General features: G+C 42.5%; 1 protein-coding gene across 2 annotated transcripts in view; it reads right to left on the reverse strand.

Moving 5' to 3' along the window:
- COL9A3 (collagen type IX alpha 3 chain) overlaps positions 1-13,237 on the reverse strand; it is a 90,333-nt gene that overhangs the window by 26,343 nt on the left and 50,753 nt on the right. For both annotated transcript variants that reach the window (XM_039358183.1, XM_039358186.1), the window contains 8 exons: positions 13,098-13,154; positions 10,674-10,727; positions 6,620-6,673; positions 6,358-6,411; positions 4,691-4,744; positions 3,979-4,032; positions 3,072-3,125; positions 2,024-2,077 (listed from right to left, as the gene is read on the reverse strand). In XM_039358183.1, coding sequence (XP_039214117.1) covers positions 2,024-2,077; positions 3,072-3,125; positions 3,979-4,032; positions 4,691-4,744; positions 6,358-6,411; positions 6,620-6,673; positions 10,674-10,727; positions 13,098-13,154 — 435 coding nt within the window. The remainder of the gene's footprint in view (positions 1-2,023; positions 2,078-3,071; positions 3,126-3,978; positions 4,033-4,690; positions 4,745-6,357; positions 6,412-6,619; positions 6,674-10,673; positions 10,728-13,097; positions 13,155-13,237) is intronic.

The following is a 13,237-nucleotide window of genomic DNA, read 5'->3' on the forward strand; positions in this document are numbered from 1 at the left end:
GCAAGTGCCTGAAGGTTCATGCCTCTAAAATTAGAAAAAGGCAATTATTGGATGCCTTTCTCCTCTCTTTTTACACAAAAACATTGTAATTGCACACCTAGCAAAGTCTTCTCAAATACTTTATAGTCTGATTCCAAAACACAACATTTACAAGCTGCAGAAGACTTCTTGGGTTTTGTATATACATCAACACAAACCAAATGGGAGTTTAACAAATGAAAAATGTAATGAAATGAAACACTGAAAAATGAGAAAACTGCAAAACACTTCCCCCCCCCCCATTAAAGTCAGAGTAAAGTATTGCTGGCTCCAGTGAATTTTAAAGATCTTTTTTTGTAAAAGTTCTGTCAACAACAGCGCACACTCTTCTGATCCATTACAAAGATAATTTTTTTTAACCAGGTTCACAAACCGCAGAACTCAATGCATTTCATAAATAGATAGTCTTGTGTATCTATGATGGGTAAGCGAACATGGAAAATTGCAGTCTTATTTATTTTAAGATGCCCCCGCTTTCAATTACTTGCTCTGACAATTTGTATTTGTAGACAAGCATGCAAGCATACAGGTATAACCAAATCTGGGTTCAAGAATTAATGCTTGTATTTTAAGCTCACTTGGGAAAAGTCATGTTACATCAACACATCCTTCCATTTATTTTTATCGTGAGCTTTAACAAAAGGATGGGGGGGGGGAATTGACTAAATCTAAGACCCAAATACAAAGTGGAAGGATTGCTGGTTGGAACCAGTAATGGTAAATAAGAACTGAAGGGTTCTTGATGCTCTCTGACCTGGGTTGTTTCCTTACAATGTTTCATTACCCAACTAGGTAGCATTATCAGTGCTAGAAGGGAGTGGGATGTGCTCTCTGTTTATATACTAGTGGTTTGCTCTTTCAGTTCCTTGATTAACTCAGAGAGCATCAACGATCCCCCAGTCCTCCTTCTCCTCCTCCTCCTCCCTCCTCCTCCTGCTCTTCTTCCTCCTCCTCGTAAATCCCACTCTTGCCTAGCACTGATGGTGTTACCTAGTTGGGTAATGAAACATCTGCAAGAAAAAACCCAGGTCAGAGACCAACAAGAACCCCACAGTCCTCCTCCTTCTCTTCCTCCTCCTCTCCTCCTCCTGGTAAATCCCACTCCCTTCTAGCACTGATGATGTTACCTAGTTGGGCACTGAAACATCTGCAAGAAAACCACTAAGTCAGAGACCACCAAGAGACCACCATCAGGTTTCCTGCCTGAGCAGGGGGTTGGACTAGATGATCTCCAAAGTCCCAACTTCTTCTTCTTCTTCTTCTTCTTCTTCTTCTTCTTCTTCTTCTTCTTCTTCTTCTTCTTCTTCTTCTTCTTCTTCTTCTTCTTCTTCTTCTTCTTCTTCTTCTTCTTCTTCTTCTTCTTATTATTATTATTATTATTATTATTATTATTATTATTGGCAGGTGTAGATGTTTGATGGTATTACCGATATCGTCGCAGGATGGAAGCAGTTCCTAGTAAGGCTTCCTTTTGAAATTGACTAATGGCGAATTTGTCAATGCCAATGGTGTTCAAGTGGTGCTCCAGTTGTTTTGGGATTGCACGGAAGGCGCTTATTACTATTATTACTATGGATCATCGCACAATCAGCCAGATGTTCAGACTGGATTTGGCATTTTGTCTACCTATTATTATTATTATTATTATTATTATTATTATTATTATTATTATTATTATTATTATTTCCACAGTAGACGTCCTCCTCCTCCCCCCTCCCTGCAAACCTCACTCCTTTCTAGTCCTGATGATGTTACCTAGTTGGGTAATGAAACGTATAACAGAATAACAGAGTTGAAAGGGACCTTGGAGATCTTCTAGTCCAACCCCCTGCTGAAGCAGGAAAACCCCATACCATTTCAGACAAATGGCTGTCCAAAAACAACCAAGCTCAGAGAGCATCAAAGACCTCTCCTATAAATCCTGAGCTATAAATATCCTCCTTTATAAGTAAGAACTTGAAGACTTTTAAAGGGGACTACGAACCTTCTCACCATCCAGTCCATGAGCTCCGTCACTTCCGTCTTTTCCAGGTATGCCCTGAAACAGGATGAATAGGCAGAAAGAATGATTTATGGATGGAAGGTATGGCTTTGTTGGGCTCAGTGATGATAAAAATTATATACCTTCTATGTCTGCACATCCAGTTTGCACTTTTCTCTCTGACATGTTAGCCAATGGTTCACGCAAGGATGATTTTTATTATCCCAACCCCAAAAAATGTAAGGAAAAAAATTATAATTTACAGAGAACACCAAGATACAGGAGGATCTGGACAGACTTGAACACTGGGCACTATCTAACAAAATGAAATTCAATGGTGAAAAAAGTAAGGTTCTACATTTAGGCAAGAAAAACCAAATGTACAGGTATAGTATAGGGGGTACCTTGCTCAATAATAGTAACTGTGAGGGATCTCGGAGTCCTAGTGGACGATCACTTAAATATGAGCCAGCAAAAGCCAACACAGTGCTAGGCTGCATTAACAGAGGGATGGAATGAAGGTCATGTGAAGTGTTAATACCACTTTACACCATTGATTAGTTTCCATGCGTTGCTTCTTGTCCTGCCTTCAGGCACTTTGGAGAATAGCTTGACTCCCTCTTCTTTGTGGCAGCCCCTGAGATACTGGAACAGTATCATGTCCCCCCTCGTCTTTCTTTTCATTAAACTAGACATACCCAATTCCAGCAACCATTCCTTATATATTTTGGCCTCCAGTCCCCTGATCATCTTTGTTGCTCTTCTCTGTACTCTTTCTAGAGTCTCAACATTTTTTTTACATCGTGGTGACCAAAACTGGATGCAGTATTCCAAGTGTGGCCTTACCAAGGCATTGTAAAGTGGTATTAACACTTCACGTGATCTTTATTCTATCCCTCTGTGATGATATCAACTCATTTAGTTCAATTTGGAGGGGGGGCACAGCATCATTTTTATTCTCTTAATCTAGATGCAGGTTCTGTGTGTCGTGTGAACTCAACCCGCACGTTGTTTGAATCCTATAGCTAGCAAGGAACTTAAAATGGCTTACAGGATCTCCTCGAGGTCCAGCACTCCCAGGAACTCCGTTTGGACCTGGTGGCCCCTAGAAAAAGAAAACAAGAGAATTTTCTAGAAAACATCAATCACAACCAAAGAAGACCTATCAAGTCCTTTAGCAAAGGCAGTGAATACAGAAAGTCCTCGACCTACGACTGCAACTGAGCCCAAAATTTCTCTCGCTAAGCAAGACAGCTGCTAAGTGAATTTGCCCCATTTTATGACCTTTCTTGCCACAGTTGTTAAGTGAATCATTTCAGTTAATGGCTTCCCCATTGACTCAGCTTATCAGAAGGTCGCAAAAGGGGATCACATGACCTTGGGACACGGCAACCGTCATAAATATGAATCAGTTGCCAAGCATCTGAATTTTGATCATGTGATCATGGGGATGTTATGGCGGTCATTAAGTATGAAAAATGGGCATGTCACTTTTTTCAGCGCTGTTGTAACTTTGAATGGTCATTAAACAAATGGTTGTAAATCGGGGACTATCTTTAGTGTAAACCAGGGGTAGGCAACTTTGGCTCTTTTATGACTCGTGGACTTCAACTCCCAGAATTCCTGAGCCAGCCACGCTGAGGGAAAAGAGAGGTTTCCATGCTGAGCCATGCTGGCTCAGGAATTCTGGGAGTTGAAGTCCATGAGTCATAAAAGAGCCAAGGTTGAGGACCCCTGGTGTAAACTGAATTTTAAGATAAATTGGTTTGCATTATATCTTTTATTTTTCTTTTCTTGCACTGCTAAGTTCTGGAGTACTTCTTTTTCACCTTCTGCATAACACTGCTTATCTCTAAAGCGAGTAGAGGTTAGGTGCTTGTTAGGCACACAACTCAGACCACTTTAAACAACAATAACAACAACATACATATGGAAAGTAGGAATTTCATTATACTTACCACATCACCTTTCGGCCCTCGGAAACCTTGATGGCCCCTATCACCACGGGGCCCCTGAAATGGTTAAACAGAATCCATTACACATCAGTACTCCCTCTAGTACTCCAGGAAGATGGTAGAGGACAGGAAGACCTGGAGGAACGTTGTCCATGGGGTCGCGATGGGTCGGACACGACTTCGCAATTAACAACAACAACAACTCCTAGTGCTGGCCAAGCTCTGATTTACACTGAAGTAAAACATTATTGTACTCTTAAGAGTACTGAATCTTAATTGGTGTCCCTCCCCACTCAAAACAACGTAGATGGAGAAAAAGTGGGGTCTTTCCATCTTAGTATTTGGAGGAGATTCCAAGAGAAGAAAATATCTTGGACTCAGAGCTGAACTATGTAGTTTGTGGTGCTCTACCATTGCAGACAAATGGTTGTCCAATTAAAAACCTCCAGTTTTGGAGACCCACAACTTCTGGAGGCAAATCATTCCATTGATTAATTGTTCTCACTGTCAGGAAGTTTCTCCCTAATTCTAGGTTGCTTCTCTCCTTGATTAATTTCCATCCATTGCTTCTTGTCCTGCCTTCAGGTGCTTTGGAGAATAGCTTGACTCCCTCTTCTTTGGGGCAGCCCCTCAAATATTGGAATACTGCTATGTCATGTCTTGGATATAATATGGGCTCTTTGGGGGGAAAATGCAATATAAAAAGAAAACCTACCACTTTTCCTGGAGGTCCTGGCATTCCAGGTTGCCCTCTGAATCCAATGTCTCCCTGAAATTAAAAAGACAGGATGATAAAATCTTTGCCCAACAGGGGAAAAAAACTTAATATATTAACAGAAAGGGACACAGAGATATTTTGTGTCCTTCCTGTAAAACAGGGGTCTTCAAACTTGGTCCTTTTAGGACTTGTGGTCTTCAACTCCCAGAATTCCTCAGCCAGTGTGCATAGCTGAGGAATTCTGGGAGTTGAAGTCCACAAGACCTAAAAGGGCCAGGTTTGAAGGCCCCTGCTGTAAAAGAAGCCATTACTACTACTACTGTTGTTGTTGTTACTAAGGTGACCAACCGTCCTCCGTTAGGGAGGATAGTCCTCCTTTTGTAAGTTCTGTCCTCCCTCGAAAAGTGTCCTCCTTCATGTCCTCCTTTTCGATATTTGAAGACTAATCCGCAGGGCTTTTTTCCCCCTCATACAACGCTCAGAACAGCGTTCCGGCACCTTTTTTTGATGGTTTTTTTTTTCAACTTTTGCATGAGCTGTGCTACTCCCACTATTGGCTTTCGAAAGCCAATAGGAATTGCTGCTGTGTGCGCCAAAACACCCGGCCGGCAAACTTTGCACATGCAAGTTGTCTGTATTATTGTTGCAATGAATAAAATGTTTCTTTTATTTACGATATTTTTTTCTTCAATTTATTTGTGTCCTCCTTTTCATTGTAAAAAAGTTGGTCACCTTACTGTTGTTTTTATTATTGTTGTTGTTATTAATCATTGCACGGTCAGCCAAATGTTTAGACTGGGTTTGGCATTTTTGTCCACCTACTGAGTACTTTCCAAGAACCTGGGATAGACAGATATGGATGTCTGATGGTGTTACAGATATTGTCGCAGGATGAAGCTGTTCCTAGTAAAGCTGCCTTTTGCAATTGACTGATGGTGAATTTGTCAATGCCGATGGTATTCAAGTGGTGCTTCAGTTGTTTTGGGAGTGCATCCAAATTACTATTGGTACTACCCTTGCTTGCCTTTGTCACAGTCATTCTATTTTGATTTGTAAGTTTTTGCATTTTGTAATCTTCTCCAGTTTTTTCTCTTCTATTCTGCTGTTTCCAGGCACTGCCACAGCCACTATCCAGGCAGCTGTTAAGTCCAGGGTGTTATGTGGCAGGTGCCTGTCTAGTTGAATTCTAAGATCAATTTAACCTTCTTCTTCTTCTTCTTCTTCTTCTTCTTCTTCTTCTTCTTCTTCTTCTTCTTCTTCTTCTTCTTCTTCTTCTTCTTCTTCTTCTTCTTCTTCTCTTCTTCTTCTTCTTCTTCTTCTTCTTCTTCTTCTTCTTCTTCTTCTTCTTCTTCTTCTTCTTCTTCTTCTTCTTCTTCTCCTTCTCCTTCTCCTTCTCCTTCTCCTCCTTCTCCTCCTCCTCCTCCTCCTCCTCCTCCTCCTCCTCCTCCTCCTCCTCCTCCTCCTCCTCCTCCTCCTCCTCCTCCTCTTACTATCCCCATAATGCCGATGGAAGGGCACTAGACAAAGGGATGCCCCAGATCATTAGATAGGTTAGTAGCCAAATTGTGGTCCGAACTTGAAAACTTCCCTTTTTCTGTCCCGTTAACCAGATGTCTCTTGCAAGCAACTTTGGCTAAGAAAATTAAGGAGGGTCTCCAACTCACCCTGTCGCCAATGAGACCGATTGGCCCAACTCCTCCGGTTAATCCTCGGGAGCCCTGGAAATGAGGCAAAGCATGGCTGGTTTATTAATTTATTAGATTTTTATCCCACCTTTATTATTTATATATATATGTTTTCTGAGGTTTTTGCGGATGTTTGTATGTAGGTCTTTGGTTATTCGGGTTTTCTCGTCGCTAAGACACTTCCAATTTTACGCCTACATATATATTATATATTATATATATAATATTCATCTTGTTTTACCTGCAGGCCAATATTTCCAGGAGGTCCTGCTGGGCCTGGCAGTCCTCTCGAACCCTGAAAAAAAATAAGAAAACGAGTTATGATGAGAGTCAGTCAAAAGTCCTTGAAAAAAAAAATTGCCTCCAAAGTTGTGGGTGCTCCATCACTGGAGGCTTTCAGGAAGAGATTGGACAGCCACTTGTTAGAAATGGTATAGGGCAGGGGTAGGCAACCTTGGCTCTTTTATGACTCATGGACTTCAACTCCCAGAATTCCTGAGCCAGCCATGCTGAGAGGAAAGGGAGAGGTTTCCAAGCTCAGCCATGCTGGCTCAGGAATTCTGGGAGTTGAAGTCCACGAGTCATAAAAGAGCCAAGGTTGCCTAGCCCTGCCCAAATGCATGAATTTTGATCATGTGACTATGAGGAAAAAAATATTTAAATATTTAAACCAGGGGTCTTCAAATTTGGCTCTTTTATGTGGACTTCAACTCCCATAATTCCTGAGCCAGCCATGCTGAGGGGAAAGGGAGAGGTTTCCATGCTGAGTCATGCTGGCTCAGGAATTCTGGGAGTTGAAGTCCACGAGTCATAAAAAAGCCAAGGTTGCCTACCCCTGGTATAGGGTCTCCTGCTTGAGCAGTGGTTGGACTAGAAGTCCTCCAAGATCCCTTGCAACTCTGGTATTCTTTTATTTTGAAATGCAGATCGGCTGCCCGATTTTAATTCACAATTTAAAAAGCCTTTGAGACCACGATCGGAATATTTTGTTCAATGCAGTGTCCTTTTGCAGAGGTGGGGTGGATGCACATGTTGAAAGCTGTGTGGTACTGCTGTGATGCAAACTTTCGGCATGTGCATCACATACGTACCAAAAGAGCACAATATTGTGCCATTGCAGGATCTGCCTCCTTTCTCCGTGTGCCCTGATGTGGCTTGCAAATGAACCATAGGGGTGGCTTGACCTATAACCCCAAAGGGGCCCCAAATTCCTGTTGCTGAGCAATTTAACAGTTGTTCAATTAATTTTGCCTCATTTACAACTTTCTTACCACATGTCAACACTGCTAACATTGAATGTTCTTGCCTTGACAACATATGAAGATGCAGCCTTTTTCTTTCTTATGCTTTACTCTTAGAATTAGATGATGCTGGGGGAGGAGGCGGAATGTGATGGGAGTTAGTTAGACATAACAATATTGTACTAGTGTGTGAATTCAGAGCTTGAAATAAGAGATGATAAGGATTGGCGGGTTGAAGAACAGGAGGGAAAGCCTGCATTTCAAACTAATTGGAGAATGTGATTTATGACTGTGAATTAGAGGAAGGAATTGTGTTTGATACTATGTGCTAAGGGGAGGGGAATTCAGATTTTGGCTTCAATTATGTTAGTGCCGGGGCTATGCTACTCAAATAAAGATTCTTTAAGGTAAACAATGCCTCGAAATTCTTTGAAGAGTTTCATCTGTCAGAACCATGACACCATGGTTGTTAAGTGAATCACTGCAGTTGTTAAGTTAGTCATTTGGTTGTTAAGTTGTTAAGTTAGTCATTTGGTTGAATCTGGCTTCCCCATTGACTTTGCTTGTCAGAAGGTCACAGAAGGGGATCACATGACCCCGGGACATGGCAACGGTCATAAGCACGAACCAGTTTCCAAGTGTCGTAATTTTGACCATGTGACCACAGGAATGCTGCAATGGTCATATGTGTGAAAAATCATCCTAAGTCATTTTTTTCAGTGCCGTTGTAACTTTGAACAGTCACTAAATGAATGGCTGTAAGATGGGGACTATCTGTGTTGCTGTAGTGACAAAAGGCTGAGGCCCTGTGGAGGCCTCTGACCACAGTCCAGTTTTGCTCCAGAATTCTGTGCAGTTAAAAAAGCCCAAAGTGGGGCTGTGTGAAGAAAGGTGAATTTGATATAAGAAAATATTTGTAGTTGAGGGTTGAACTGTGGGGTCTTTGGTTCTCTCTGAGCTAGATTGTTTCCTTTGCAGGCATTTCGCTGCCAAACTACACAACCTAATACTGATATATCACTTGTGATAGTTTGGTAATGAAACATCTGCAAGAAAATGTCATCCAGGTCATGGTTGTCCCAAAGGGGCTTTTTTCAGGAGGCAACTGGACTTTCTTATTTTTCTTTGAAGATGTTTCACTTCTCATCCCAGAAGCTTCTTCAGCTCTGACTGGATGTTGGGGAATGGAAGGATTTATATTCCTTGCAGACATCTAATCATTTGCATTCTTTTAGAGAGTCGTTGAGGCCAACTGGAGGTTTGTCTGTCTTCAGGGTCACCTGAGTGGTGCAAATGGGAGTGGAGCCTTCTTGGAACCACTGAAAGGACTGTGTTGTAGATTGGAGATAGATGATGTTGTATCCCCACCCCCTTATTGAGAGAGGGCTGTTCCATTTTGAGATAGATGGCCTCTATGACCCCTCTTTCAAACCAAAGTTTTGAAAGTTGCCTCTTGAAAAAGCACCTTTGGGACATTTGCAAGAAAACCATTAAGCTCAGAGAGCATTAAGGACCTCCATTCCACAAACCCCACTCCCTACTAACCCTGATGATGTTACCTACTTGGGTAATGAAATGTCTGCAAGAATACCACCAAGCTCAGAGAACACCAAGGGCTCCACAGAGGTGAACCTAATTGTTCAAAATAGCATTATTACAGGTACTCCTTGACTTATAAACACAGTGCAACCTGCCCATTACAGTTGTATGCCACAATGATTGTAAAATGGGTCAATCGTATTGCCCACCTGATTTATACGACATTTTCTGCAGTGACTAAAGCAAATGTGGCAATTGTTAAACAAACACTACAGTCATTAAGTGAACCACTGGTTTGTTATGAGGCTTTGCCGAAAACTGGAAGTGCTCAGTTTTGGCAAAATTATCATCATTTGACCATAAGATGCTGCAAATGCCTATGAATGTGAATGTGTTGCCAAAGGTCTTTGTTTTGGTCATGTGGCTATGGAGGGGGACCCGACCATCAGAACTTTGGATCCAGTTCGCAAGTCCCCTTCTTCAAGTCAGTTGTAACTTTGAACAGCCTCTAAATGACCCATCATAAATTACGAAGCAACTTTATGGAAGGCTGAATTGTCACTGTTAGCTTGTTTTCTGCCATTCAGAGTTTGAATTGCAGTGGGGGAAAAATAACAGAATAACAGAGTTGGAAGGGACCTTGGAGGTCTTCTAGTCCAACCCCCGGCTCAAGCAGGAAACCCTATATCATTGCAGACAAATGAAAAAAAACAAAGTGTCAACGCTGCTAACATCGAATGTTCTTGCTTTGACAATATATGAAGATGCAGCCAATTTCCCCTTAATTTGTGTGTTACTTTTAGAGTTAGAATTAGATGATACTGGGGGAGGAACAATGTGTATGGGAATTAGTTAGACCAGGGGTAGGCAACCTTGGCTCTTTTATGACTCGTGGACTTCAACTCCCAGAATTCCTGAGCCAGCATGGCTCAGCTTGGAAACCTCTCTCTTTCCCCTCAGCATGGCTGGCTCAGGAATTCTGGGAGTTGAAGTCCAAGAGTCATAAAAGAGCCAAGGTTGCCTACCCCTGAGTTAGACATAACAACACCGTAGTAGAGTGTTTTTCAAGGTTGTGTGAAATAAGAGATGATAAGAAATGGCGGATTGGAGAACTGGAGGGAAGGTCTGCATTTCAAACTAATTGGAGAATGTGATTTATGACTGTTAATTAGAGGAGGGAATTGTGCTTTGATACTATGTGTTTAGGGGAGGAGAATTCAGATTTCAGCTTCGACCATGTACATGCCGATGCCATGCAACTTGAATAAAGATTCTTTAAGGTAAACAATGCCTCAAAGTTCTTTGAAGAGTTTCATCTGTCGAAACCATGACACAATGTCTAAATCTCTTGCAACTTTATAATATATCTCAGTTTTTGCTCTGAACTGTTTTTAGGGACAGAAGCAGTTATCCCATGTTCAGGTACCACAGTTTTTGGTGAGGCCAGATGTAGGTAGCACCTTTCACAGATCTTTCCATTGGAAACAAACCCTACGATGCAGTGAAGATCTTTACCTTCTCCCCATCTTTGCCGGCTTCTCCAAATTCTCCTTTCTCACCAGTGTGCCCCTAAAATGAAAAGTAAAAGGAATCAGAATCCCATTTCTGAAGATCAGAAACTGTTCAGAAAACAAAAAAAGAGGTGATTATTATGTCTACAGAATCACTGAAGAAGAAACTTCCTTTCTATTTCAGATGTGAACGTTCAGAAATAGCGAACTGACAAGGCAGAAGATGCCATCAGCCTTTATGCCTATTGTAAATTATTTAGATCAGCATTGCAAGTAGGCCTCGGCTTATGACCACAAGTGGGGACCACAATTTCTGTGGCTAAGCTAGGCAGTTGTTAAGCGATTGGCACCCGTAAGTTCTAGGATTCTGTTACTTCCCCATCAAGAAGATTTATGTATCTAGCTGAGTCTTTTGTTGCTGACAGAGATCAATAAGATCAGGGGTCATCAACCTTGGCAACTTTAAGACTTGCAGCTTCAACTCCCAGAATTCCTCAGCCAGAGGAATTTTGGGAGTTGAAGTCTGCAAATCTTAAAGTTGCCAAGGTTGATGACCCCTGATTTAGATGCTTCCAAATACTGGGTTTCCCCAAAAATAAGAGCCGGTCTTATATTTTTTTGCCTCCAAAAAGGCATTAGGTCTTATTTTTGGGGGATGTCTTACCCGCTTACTTCAGGACCGCCACAGCAAGGCCTCCCACACCCCAACACCTGTCATGCCATTGCGGCAGGAGGCCCCTTGGTGTCACACCATTGCTGTTGCTCGTGCTGCGGCACCGGCGTGAAATGCCATGTGGTATTCTCACATGAATGGTGGCACTAACGTGACTTCCATATGGCATCCTGCCACGAGCGGCTGCCAGCAACCGGAAGAAGTGGGCCAGTGTCCACATAGGCTCCTGCTGGATGGGGCTGCTGCTGCTGCTGGTGCTGCTACCATAAAGCAAGGCAGGTGTTGGGGAGTGGGAGTCCTGGGTGCAAGTGCCTGAGGTAAGCAGGCATGGGGCACATGGGGCAGCTCTACTCCCCCATTCCTGCCCTAGCTTGATTTTATGCGTGCGCCTTGCCCCACCTTGTAAACCAGAGGTGGGACAGAGTGGGCAGATCTTAACTAGGGCTTATTTTGGGGGTAGGTGTTAGATCAGGGGTAGGCAATCTTGGCTCTTTTATGACTCGTGGACTTCAACTCCCAGAATTCCTGAGCCAGCCATGCTGAGAGGAAAGGGAGAGGTTTCCATGCTGAGCCATGCTGGCTCAGGAATTCTGGGAGTTGAAGTCCACGAGTCATAAAAGAGCCAAGGTTACCTACCCCTGTGTTAGGTGCACACATAAAAATCAAGCTAGGCCTTCTTTTTGGGATAGGCCTTATTTTCAGGGAAACATGGTAGTTCACAAACAGGCCAGAAGAAACAAATCACAGTGTCATACCTGCAGTCTCCTATGGTTTTGCACCCAGTCTGACATGGACCCTGGCAGTGCTTTTTTTGTAAAAAAAAAAAAAAAGTGCCGGAATTCACACACGTCATACAACCCGCCTTGCCTACCCAACAAGGTTCCATCCCAAAAAGGTGCCGGAACTCCATTCTGGGCATTCTATGAGAAAAAAAACCCTGGACCCTGGGGGAGAGGAAAAAAGGAAATGCTTGGGGGAAAGTGAAAGTAATGGAAATGACTATGCCCCTCGGGGGAAGCACTTCAAGGTTATTTCCCTGGTAGAAGAATGCAGCTGCAAGACCGCTTACATTCAGAGTGTCTGTTTCAAACCCATCTTCTTTGAAATTGATTGGATGATGGGGGGGCAGGAACCAGCAATGGGATGTGACCAAGAGGGGGGGGGGAAATTATACCTAGAATTTTGGTGTGTGAACTTTACTCCTGGCTTGGCTTTGCTGTTTTCCACTGGACTTTTAGTAAACTATATGTCAACGCTGCAAATATTGTATATTCTTGCTTTTGACAATATGCAGAATCGTCTGGTAATTATGGGGTTAATACAGAGCAGAAGGTGGGTTGGGGGTAAAGCCTGGGAAAGAAAGAGGAAGGAAACCTTTGACCTTCACACTAATTGGATAATGTGAGATATGACGGCTAATTTAGGGAGGGAACATGCTGATAATTTAACTGCTCAGAGGAAGAGAACTTAGATCCTAGCATCCCTCCGTTGTGCCTGTGCCGACATTTTGTAACAATAAAAGACTTTCAGGAAAATAAATGCCTGGAAGTTCTTTGAAATGTTTCATTAGCCAGAACCATAACACTATAACTTTCTCAACAAAGGGAGTTGAGGATCGCTCTTACTTAAAGGTTCAAGCTGAGGCGGGACTGACACACAGACTCCTCCTATTGATCCGCTAAAATCTGATAAAGATTTCCCAGATAGAAAATATATTTCAGATAATCCTCACTTCAATTCGAAAGCATGCCGTACCTTGAATCCGGGTAGTCCCGGTGGTCCCGGAAGGCCCGGTGGACAGAGCGATGGACACTGTATTCCAAACAAACCGGAAATTAATACCATGGTTATAAAACGATCCACAAGATTTACACATTTTATCCATAGGTAGTGCT

The sequence above is a fragment of the Crotalus tigris genome, unplaced genomic scaffold (genome assembly GCF_016545835.1).
Source record: "Crotalus tigris isolate CLP2741 ecotype Arizona unplaced genomic scaffold, ASM1654583v1 scf7180000019004.2909048, whole genome shotgun sequence".
Taxonomy (NCBI): Eukaryota; Metazoa; Chordata; class Lepidosauria; order Squamata; family Viperidae; genus Crotalus; species Crotalus tigris.